The 11,890-nt window shown below is 36.0% G+C and overlaps 1 protein-coding gene across 1 annotated transcript; it reads left to right on the forward strand.

Annotated features, from left to right (window-relative positions):
• Positions 1–583: 583 nt before the first annotated feature.
• Positions 584–4,227, forward strand: LOTGIDRAFT_167477 (hypothetical protein; the record flags this gene model as incomplete). Its single annotated transcript, XM_009064990.1, has 14 exons — positions 584–737; positions 892–1,102; positions 1,230–1,360; positions 1,505–1,620; positions 1,755–1,839; positions 2,010–2,118; positions 2,269–2,409; positions 2,506–2,590; positions 2,722–2,802; positions 2,946–3,048; positions 3,247–3,332; positions 3,532–3,603; positions 3,854–3,961; positions 4,150–4,227. 14 exons carry the CDS (start codon positions 584–586, stop codon positions 4,225–4,227), a joined length of 1,560 nt encoding a protein of 519 aa, XP_009063238.1.
• Positions 4,228–11,890: the final 7,663 nt, after the last annotated feature.

Here is an 11,890-nt window from a genome sequence, read left to right on the forward strand (position 1 = left end):
GGGGGGGGGGGGGGGGTAGATCAAGTAGAGTTTGTTGAAATTATGTGGTGAAGGTATAATTTATGCAGATATATTTTGGACTCTACCGTCTGAATTTTCTTATAGGAATTCAATTCAATTTTTCATAAGGAATATTATTGTCTTATATCAGGTTAGACTCTAGCACACTTTTACTTTCACTTTCTGATTTGTGTTTTGGGGTTTTCTATGAAAGAGGCTGAAATCAAAAAGTAAAACCAGGAAATTTTCTTTTGAATGGGTTGACACACATCCAGCCTGTAATCTCAGCCTACACAGTTTTATTGATTATTATGATAATATTATGAATAAATTGATTAGTCAAGAAAGAAGGAGACACAAGTAAAGTAATGTGCACTCTATAAAAGCGATGAGTTACAAAATAAACATCAGGAGTATTTATGGCTATAGAAAAATTATGTAGAGTTGACAAACCAAGTCTCAGAGTAGCATCAGGTGATTCATTTCCCTTTTTTCTCTAAACCTGGTATTCTATTTATTGAGAAGTTCTTCAGGCACTATATAATACAGTATTTTTATTTTTTTAGATTTATACCAAATTACAATGGCCTACTCTTACTGGAAGAGTGGAAAGAAAGCTGATAGATCAGTTTTTGATTTGTATTTCCGTAAAAATCCTTTCCATGGAGAATTCACCGTGTTTGCTGGACTTGAAGAGTGTTTGAAATTTATTCAGAATTTCTCCTTTTCTGAAAGTGGTGAATTGTTTTTTATATTAATATTGTCTCTAAACTTCACATAGAAACTGATATAGTTTGTTAACAGTTAATATAAGATATCTTTAAGCTGTTGCTGATTGTATTATTACTAATAGATACACTGGTTTAATTTTTAATTTTGGTTGTATTTTAGATGTGAATTATTTAAAAACAGTTTTACCAGCCAATGTAGAAGAAGAATTTTTTGAATATTTGAGAACGTTAAGTACTGATGATGTTGAGATATATGCTATAGATGAGGGTGAAATAGTTTTTCCTAAAGTTCCTCTGATAATGGTTGAGGGGCCGTTACCTGTCATACAACTGATAGAAACTCCCTTGTTAAATCTGGTTAATTATGCTAGGTAAGATTAAATATAATTACAGGTAGAATACTGACATATAAACATCTGTTTAACCAATACTACTTGGTAAGGATAAAGTTCTTCACGTTTTATAAAATAGTTACCTTCATCTTGTTTAATATTGTAGTTTGGTAGCTACTAATGCTATGAGATTTCGTAACGCTGTCAAACCTGGTACCACACTCTTAGAGTTTGGATTAAGAAGAGCTCAAGGTCCTGATGGTGGCCTCTCAGCTTCCAGATATTGTTATATGGGAGGTAAGTATTGATAATATTAATAACTTATAATCTAATTAATATTTATAATATCAGAAGTATTTTATAAGAGAAAATTGAACAATACAATGTTATACAATATACAGTTTGACAGAAAATGTTTAAAAATAATATTATATTTACCAGGTTTTGACGGTACCAGTAATTCTCTAGCAGGCAAGATGTTTGGAATACCAGTAAGAGGAACCCACGCCCACGCCTTCGTTACATCCTATTATTCTCTTGATGAGGTGACCAACAAGGTAAGTAAGAGTATTTAAAACTAATAGGTGATATATAATTAGAAAGTAAAGCTATCTTTCTGGGTTTACAAAGTTGAATAATGTAAAATTATTTATCTGTCTATATAATAAAAAATAATTCTATTGTGTTTCAGAAATTAAAAAAGAAGAATAGTGAAGAGGAAGTTGATTTTGTAGAATTATGTTTACAATGGCAACAAAAACTAACATCTGTGATAGGTATGTATCAGATCTGATTGAAATTATAAACACAAACATCAACGTTGACTGATAACACAAATTAACTGATTTAGAATTCATTTTAGCAGTAAACCTTTCAGATGATTCAATGTTCATATCATTTAGGATATCTGATTTGTGAGACTATTTTTGACGTTATCTATTTATAGATTTTTTAGCCGACCAAGTTATACCTGGTGAATTAGCTGCGTTTATATCATACGCTCAGGCGTTTCCTGATAATTTATTGTCTCTTATAGACACTTATGATGTTTTTAGGTTCGTACTTGTTTTGATTTAATCTTTCCCTTATTGCACACTGCATGGTGCTGGTCGTGTTCATTGAGCAAGCATGGGACAGAAGTTAGGACTTAATGACAATTTATTCCATTGTTCTGATATTAACCAATGTTGTATTTTATGTTACAGAAGTGGTTTACCTAATTTTTGTACTGTAGCCATGGCGTTGTTTGATTGTGGCTATAAGGCTGTAGGAATAAGACTAGATAGTGGTGATTTAGCCTATCAATCAATACATGTTCGTAAAGTCTTTAAGAAAATAGCCTCACAGTAAGTTTTACTAGAATAATAAAGCAAGTTGTAACAATCAGTAAAACCAATATCAGGTGTATAATAAAACTAGTAACAACTAATATGACTTTCTAGTTTTTCAGTGCCATGGTTCAGTGATTTAATTATAGTTGCTAGTAATGATATTAATGAAGATACTATTCATTCTTTAAATCAACAGGTAGGTATGTCTATTGTAGTTTAGATTGAACAATAAACTGAGACCCCAGTGCTACAGTCTAAAAGGAGTAAGGTAATGCTGCTATCCTGACAAAACTAGATTGAAATTATTGATGTTACTGTCTATTGTAGGGTCATGAAATAAATAGTTTTGGTATCGGAACACATTTAGTCACCTGTCAGAAACAACCAGCTTTAGGTTGTGTTTTCAAGGTAGGTTTTATTCACCTCACAGTATCTTCTTTTAAACCAAACTCTGATCTTTAAATCATATACTTGTTTTACTCACAGAAGCACAGGCCTAGTATATATTATTTACTGATTTAAATTATATAGAACTATTGTTAATATTTTAGTTAGTAGAAGTTAATAATAAAGCTCGTATTAAATTGAGTGAAGATGTAGAAAAAGTGACGATACCTGGTCGTAAAATAGGTTATCGACTGTACGGTAGTGATGGTAAGTAATTTATAATTACTAGAGTATATTTCTAGGTTTAACACTTTATAAGACATGTAACTTAAACAACAACTGAGTTATTTCTTTAACAACTTCTAATTCTTATTACTATTATACACAGTATTTTGTTTCCTTTTTATCTCAATCTGTGAACTAATGTATTTAATGTGTGTTGTAAATTCTAAATATGAATTACAGGTCATGCTCTAGTAGATTTATTAAATCAACAACACGAGACGCCACCTGAAATTGGTAAAAGAACATTATGTCGACATCCATTTCAGGTAGTTTGAGTATTTATCTTCTATCTTTATTATATTGTGTGTATGTTTATAACAGGTCAATATCAACCTATACAACATAATATTCAATAGAACATTGTATTCATTTACCACTAACTAACAATTACTGTATATGAGTTGATTATCAAATCAGAATCTAACAATTGATATTAAATTAGAAATCTGATGTTATATATTACAGGAGTCGAAGAGAGCGTATGTTAATCCTGCTTCAATGAAAGTCTTACATAAAATATACTACAAACATGGCAAGGTGAGAGATGGTATTTATTTTACCTGTTTAAAGATATACACGCTACATATTTTACTTTCTCTTCAAATAGAAGTAAAGGTCTTGATACACCAGATCCTACACGAAACCGTGTTGTGTTGTACTGTAGCCAGTATGTATATGCAGTTTATATTGTTTCTATTTGTTTGTTGTGTCGTATGAGATCTGCTGTATAAACAGCTTGATTCTTGATTTAGCCCACAATTATACCTGTTATTCACTTGTTTTATAGATCCAACAAAGATTACCTACATTATCAGATCTACGAGAGAGAGCCATGAAATCTCTAATACCAATTCGTGAAGATCATAAACGTGCTTTAAATCCCACACCTTACAAGGTACAATTTCTTAATATCTCTAGAAAACAATTTATATTCAACATAGTATCTTATCTCAGAGAGTTTTCTTATTTAGACCTGTTTCTCATTAAAACTTAAATATTTGTCAGGATTAACAGGGGTCTGTTGTGTTATAAAACTTGATCAATCTAGAAAGTAACTTGTATATTTATAAATGTATATTTCAGGTGTCTGTAAGTTCCAATCTGTATAAATTTATTCATGATTTATGGTTAGAAAGTGCACCAATAGGAGAACTATCATAAAGAAACTAGTCATAGTTAGAGTTAGATCTGTTTTATTTTTCTGACTATGTGATACAGGGTTCAATATTATATTGATGACAAGGCTATGTTTATTTCAACTGGTTTATTATTATCAATTCCAATCAAAATGTGATATAGAATTATACAATTAGCATAATAACTTGTAAATATTTGATCAATTTTACTGATTGATAATTAGAATATATAGACTAATAATGAAGATAGATGGTTTTTATCTTGATGAACAAGAAATTTAGAAATTTTATGATTTATATTGTTTCGTTTAACAAGTTGTTTGATCTTAATGCATTTATACACCAAATTAGATATTAGATAGTTCATCATTTTATGCAACATTTGGTTCCTGATTTTCAAAAAGGGGCCCCATCAAAAAATCAAATCACAAGTAAACAGATCTTATAACTTTTTGTGCATCTCCACAGCTGTTGAAATTTTATTTTATTTTTTAAAACAAGTGCTCAATATTTGTGTGTGTTTTTACCATGTTGTCTTCAAGAATAGTTGATTATAAAAACCATAGTGAACACCAGTTATGTATCGTTGCCAATAAGAAAAGCTGTTATATTTAATTGTTGGCAATCATACATATCTTGTAATGACTAAGGTGTGAGGGCACCTATAGACAAGTATATTAATAATATAAATTATTTTCCATATTTATATTAGTTTTATTATCTCCATATTTTAAAGAAAATGTGTATAATCAGTTTTATAGATTGTGATATTGTTATAGAAATATTGCTCAATGTTGTATAACAATGTTTTTATTATCAATAAAATTCAATTCATTTTCACTTTTTTAAATCCTACATTTGGCATTGTGTTGTCAAGGCCTCTGATTGGCTGTACAATCCAATCAAATTTAACTTCCACAATACAAGAATAGTGGATATTGCAGTCAAGGTATAAGAAGAAATTTATAATAGCATGATATTGTGATGATGTTGGGTGTAATAGAAGATATTTTCCTATAGAAGCACTGGCCAAGGTCAAGAGTCCAGTGTTAGAAGAACTGGCACTAGGCTCTACAAGATGATACCACTGGTGATGTCCCCTATTATAAGCTGTGTAAGTTGAAGTCCTATCCCAAGTTGATAATTGGAAAGGCTAGGCTGATAGTGATACTGCAGGCGAGATTTTTCCCTCATTGTACACTGTGGGGTGATTTTATTGTCTGTCATTGTTGGCTATAATTCAAGATCGATGTAGGTAAACAATACTTCATTTAATTCCATTGCAGTTAGTGGGAGATAACAACAGAAGAAGACGCTACTGAAACCACAGTGTTGGGTGTTCTAGAAGATAGGCCTACTCTCCAAAAGAAGCACTGGCCAAGTCACAACAAACAGTGAAATTTACAAAGTCCTTTGCGGTCTGAATAATATGAAGAGTTATTGAATTACCACGTGACTGGTTCACAGCGCCATCTGTTTACCCCGCCATTTTTGGACAAGAAATGGTGGAAAAGTTCAAAAATGTCTGCATTAAATTTAGTGAAAATCAAGAATAATGTGACCAATTTCAAACAGGTTTGTTGTGTTATTTTGTTGTTAGAAATGTTCTAGGGTACAAATAGTACTGAACAAACGACGATTTGAGCTAAAATATGATGTAAAAATTATAGCACGCGCACCTTAGACCTTAGAAGAAGGCGCCATTTTGATTTTGAGGGATAGCGAAATTTGACCAAGTTAAATTTATACATCTACTGTCATGACAAGCTTTATTTAGATTCTAATATATTGCAAAACATTCAATCGTGAAATAGCCTTAATTTGAACATATATTTTGAAGAAAAATCGTCATTTAGAGGTTGATTTTTCGTTGTTCTTCTAAGTGGTGGTGGGGAGGGTGGTAAAGACCAGATTGATCCAGTGCATTTTGACTATCTACAAGGAGGAAGTGGAAGACAAAACCTTCAAGGTCCTATCAATTTGGCATTCCATTGTAAGCCAGTGATACTTTTTTTCATCCTTTCTTTTTCAGAGGCCAAATGAGAAGAAAAGTTGTATAGTACAGCAGTTACTTCCCCTCTTACCACTTTTGTGTCTACTAGGGTTTCTGAATTGAATTCTGTAATATTTTTTATTAACTTCACTATGAGAAAAGCGATGTACCTTACCTCCAAAAATTTATGCAAGATAGATATGTAACAAGTCTAAAGGATAAAAACATTAGCTTCTAAAATAAATCATCGTTGATTGATTTCGGGTTTGAATTTTGTAAACCAAACCCTGGTTCGAAATATATTTGAACATTTCATTTAGAAATTTGCTTGTCATTCAACACGCGACGTCTTATGTCATTGAGTAGGCTAGACATCTTCCTTTGAACATTTACTTTGAGTCTTGATTGAATGTAGTACACATTGATGTCTGATGTGACAAGTGTAGGAGGGCAGACAGACTTGCTTGACAAAATTCAATTCAGAAACCACATTAGTAGTTGGTGAATGGAAATCAAACTGTTAACTTGGAAAAGGTACATACATTTTGATATTTATTTCTAATTCCCATCTAATGATTGCTGCATAAGACAAAGTAAATTTATTTAACAGTTACTTGAATTTGGGTCCATCTGATATAAGAAAATAAGTTTAAAAAAAACACAGGCTTTAATAAAAATTGGCTTGATCAATTTGATAAAAGTCAATCCTTTGCAATAAGAGATAGTTTCTTTGCATTACCAGATGATGGAAGCTTAGTTTTAACTACCTGTATCACTTCTCACAGTAAGTGTGACTTTAGGTTTTTCTACGAGTTGATAATAATTGACAATTGTTTGATTCTCCAAACCTATTAAACTATTCCTTGAAATAAGCATTAATTAATTTGATTTCCCCTCTGATATAGAACTTTATTTGTATTGTGAGAAGTGTTACAGGTTGTGTACATTGAAGGAATATAGTCTTCTCAATATTCACTTGTCCAGCTGATAATAGATCCAATCCGACTGTCTGTATCCCTTTTCAGTATTAAAATCTGTTGTCATTTAATTGCTTACGGGGTGATTTTCAAAAGGGATACAGATGGCTGGAATTGATCTCTTATCAACTGGACAAGTGAATATTTAGATGAACTTATATCTTAAGTTCCATTGTCTGGTGATGAAAAGGGGACTGTCTCATGATGCATAGAAAAGGGGACTGTCTCATGATGCGTAAGACAGCCTTTTAGTGGATTGCAGCAAATTTAGATGGGAATAAGGTTATTCAGTTTTTTGGAGATCGTTTCATGCAAACCCTGCTCAAAGTCTTGGATTGGAATATTGTTTTTTTAAATGGGGAATCCATTGTGGTTTGTAGTCTGTTATGATGTCCCCTGATAGTTAAAACATTTGAACAAATTTGTTGCTCTTGGAACTTTGTACGAATTTAAGCAAAATCCATTGTGGTTTGTAGTCTTTAAATGGAGTTGTTTCCCTTGGATATCTTTATTTTTCTGTCCCTTTGTACCAATTCCAATGGGCTATTGAGAATGGATAATGTTATGTCCTATTTATGCAAAGACTGTCAATTCACCTGCTTTTGGCTTCAAAATGTGCAGCATTCTGTAACACATCCTCAGTCTGGGGTTTCTCCTTTTGCAATTATGTTTAAGAGATAGCAATAGGTCATAATTGTGTATTGAAAATAACCGACTATTTTTTCTCTGTGATCTCTGGATAAGGTGTCGTGTTGACTGCCCCTTTGTTATGCGTTCTGTCATAAAGGGATGTAAGTGTTGAATATCCTATAGTTATAAGGGTCGCTCAGAGGGCAGGTTAAGTTTGGCATAGTAACGCGGGCTCCTCAAAGGACTTGCAGGTTGAGTTTAGCATAGTAATGTGGGCCCCTCAAAGGACTTTCAGGTTGAGTTTAGCATAGTAATGTAGGCTCCTCAAAGTACTGGCAGGTTGAGTTTAGCATAGTAATGTAGGCTCCTCAAAGGACTGGCAGCTTGAGTTTAGCATAGTAATGTGGGCTCCTCAAAGGACTGGCAGGTTGAGTTTAGCATAGTAATGTGGGCTCCTCAAGGGGCTGGCAGGTTGAGTTTAGCATAGTAATGTGGGCTCCTCAAGGGGCTGGCAGGTTGAGTTTGGCATAGTAATGTGGGCCCCTCAAAGTACTGGCAGGTTGAGTTTAGCATAGTAATGTAGGCTCCTCAAAGTACTGGCCGGTTGAGTTTAGCATAATAATGTGGGCCACTCAAAGTACTGGCAGGTTGAGTTTAGCATAGTAATGTGGGCCCCTCAAAGGACTGGCAGGTTGAGTTTAGCAATAGTAATGTGGGCCCCTCAAAGGACTGGCAGGTTGAGTTTAGCATGGTAATGTGGGCCCCTCAAAGGACTGGCAGGTTGAGTTTAGCATAGTAATGTAGGCTCCTCAAATGACTGGCAGGTTGAGTTTAGCATAGTAATGTGGGCTCCTCAAATGACAGACAGGTTGAGTTTAGCATAGTAATGTGGGCTCCTCAAATGACTGGCAGGATGACTTTGGCAAAAAGTGGGCCCTGCAAAGGGTTGCTAGGGTGACTTTGAATAAAAAAAAGTGTAAGCTCTGCAAAAGTTACTAGGGTGACTTTGGCAAAAAAGTTAGGGCTCTGTATAGGGTTGCTAGGGTGACTTTGGCAAAAAAGTTAGGGCTCTGTATAGGGTTGCTAGGGAGACTTTGGCAAAAAAAGTGAGAGCTCTGCAAATGGTTGCTAGGGTGACTTTGGCACAAAAGTGACGGCTCTGTTGTTGGTTGCTAGGGTGACTTTGGAAAAAAAAGTTAGAGGTCTGTTGATCGTTGCTAGGATGACTTTGGCAAAAAAGTTAGGGCTCTGTATAGGGTTGCTAGGGTGACTTTGGCAAAAAAGTTAGGGCTCTGTATAGGGTTGCTAGGGAGACTTTGGCAAAAAAAGTGAGAGCTCTGCAAATGGTTGCTAGGGTGACTTTGGCACAAAAGTGACGGCTCTGTTGTTGGTTGCTAGGGTGACTTTGGAAAAAAAAGTTAGAGCTCTGTTGATCGTTGCTAGGATGACTTTGGCAAAAAAGTTAGGGCTCTGTATAGGGTTGCTAGGGAGACTTTGGCAAAAAAAGTGAGAGTTCTGTTAAGGGATGTTAGGGTGACTTTGGCACAAAAGTTATGGCTCTGCAAATGGTTGCTAGGGTGACTTTGGCACAAAAGTGAGGACTCTGTTGTTGGTTGCTAGGGTGACTTAGGCAAAAAAGTTACAGCTCTGTTGATGGTTGCTAGGGTGACTTTGGCAAAAGTGAGAGCTCTGCAAGTGGTTGCTAGGTTGACTTTGCAAAGTAATGTGTGGGCTCTACAAATGGTTGCTTGGGTGACTTTGGCAAAAAAGTGAGAGCTTTGCAAATGGTTGCTAGGGTGACTTTGTCAAAAAAAAGTGAGAGCTCTGCAAAGGGTTGCTAGGGTGAGTTTGGCAAAAAGTGAGAGCTCTGCAATTGGTTGCTAGGGTGACTTTGTCAAGAAAGTGAGAGCTCTACAAATGGTTGCTAGGGTGACTTTGGCAAAAAAGTTAGAGCTCTGTTGATGGTTGCTAGGGTGACTTTGGCAAAAAAAAGGAGAGCTCTGCAAAGGGTTATTAGGTTGACTTTAGCAAAAAGTGAGAGCTCTGCAATTGGTTGCTAAGGTGACTTTGTCAAAAAAGTGAGAGCTCTGCAATTGGGTGCTAGGATGACTTTGGCAAAAAAAGTGAGAGCTCTGCAAAGGGTTGCTAGGGTGACTTTGGCACAAAAGTGACGGCTCTGTTGTTGGTTGCTAGGGTGACTGGCAAAAAAGTTAGAGCTCTGTTGATGGTTGCTAGGGTGACTTTGGCAAAAAAGTTGGGGCTCTGTATAGGGTTGCTAGGGTGACTTTGGCAAAAAAGTTAGAGCTCTTTTGATCGTTGCTAGGGTGACTTTGGCAAAAAAGTTGGGGCTCTGTATAGGGTTGCTAGGGTGACTTTGGCAAAAAAGTTAGACTCTGTATAGGGTTGCTAGGATGACTTTGGCAAAAAAAGTGAGAGCTGTTAAGGGTTGCTAGGGTGACTTTGGCTCAAAAGTTAGGGCTCTGCAAATGATTGCTAGGGTGACTTTGGCACAAAAGTGAGGGCTCTGTTGTTGGTTGCTAGGGTGACTTTGGCAAAAAAGTTAGAGCTCTGTTGATGGTTGCTAGGGTGACTTTGGCAAAAAAAGGAGAGCTCTGCAAAGGGTTGCTAGGTTGACTTTAGCAAAAAGTGAGAGCTCTGCAATTGGTTGCTAAGGTGACTTTGTCAAAAAAGTGAGAGCTCTGCAATTGGGTGCTAGGATGACTTTGGCAAAAAAGTGAGAGCTGTTAAGGGTTGCTAGGGTGACTTTGGCTCAAAAGTTAGGGCTCTGCAAAGGGTTGCTAGGTTGACTTTGGCAAAAAAGTGAGAGCTCTGCAAATGGTTGCTAGGGTGACTTTGTCAAAAAAGTGAGAGCTCTGCAAAGTGTTGCTAGGGTGAGTTTGGCAAAAAGTGAGAGCTCTACAAATGGTTGCTAGGGTGACTTTGGCAAGTAATGTGTGGGCTCTGCAAATGGTTGCTAGGGTGACTTTGGCAAAAAAGTGAGAGCTCTGCAATTTGTTGCTAGGATGACTTTGGCAAGTAATGTGGGGGCTCTACAAATGGTTGCTAGGGTGACTTTGGCTAAAAAGTGTGGACTCTGCAAATGGTTGCTAGGGTTACTTTGGCTCAAAAGTTAGGGCTCTGCAAATGGTTGCTAGGGTGACTTTGGCACAAAAGTGAGGGCTCTGTTGTTGGTTGCTAGGGTGACTTTGGCAAAAAAGTTAGAGCTCTGTTGATGGTTGCTAGGGTGACTTTGGCAAAAAAAGGAGAGCTCTGCAAAGGGTTGCTAGGTTGACTTTGGCAAAAAAGTGAGAGCCTTGCAAATGGTTGCTAGGGTGACTTTGTCAAAAAAAGTGAGAGCTCTGCAAAGTGTTGCTAGGGTGAGTTTGGCAAAAAGTGAGAGCTCTACAAAGTGTTGCTAGGGTGACTTTGGCAAAAAAGTGAGAGCTCTGCAATTTGTTGCTAGGATGACTTTGGCAAGTAATGTGGGGGCTCTACAAATGGTTGCTAGGGTGACCTTGGCAAAAAAAGTGTGGGTTCTGCAATTTGTTGCTAGGGTGACTTTGGCAAGCAATGTGTGGGCTCTGCAAATGGTTGCTAGGGTGAATTTGGCAAGTAATGTGTGAGCTCTGCAATTGGTTGCTTAGGCGAATTTGTCACAAAAAAAGTGAGAGCTCTGCAATTGTTTGCTAGGGTGACTTTGGCAAGTAATGTTTGGGCTCTGCAAATGGTTGCTAGGGTGACTTAGTCAAAAAACTGAGAGCTCTGCAATTGACTTCTTTTTGCCAGTCACCCTAGCAATCAATTGCAGAGCCCACACTTTTTTGCCAAAGTCACCCTAGCAATCCTTTGCTGCGCCCACACTATACTGCCTAGGAGTTTATAAGGCTACTATTCTGTCTCATTGACATATAGTTTTAATGCTTTTTTCCTTTTATTTTACAGGACTGAAGACAATACCAAACCAATATTGCTTTATTTTAAAATAAAATTTGAAATTGAACATACCTTATTGTTGATCTTGCAGAACTTATAAAGTTCTAGCAAGATGAAGGGAAAGAAGATGTCCTGGGTCCCAGATAATGTTGGTA

This window comes from Lottia gigantea (assembly GCF_000327385.1).
Source record: "Lottia gigantea unplaced genomic scaffold LOTGIsca_67, whole genome shotgun sequence".
NCBI lineage: Eukaryota > Metazoa > Mollusca > Gastropoda > Lottiidae > Lottia > Lottia gigantea.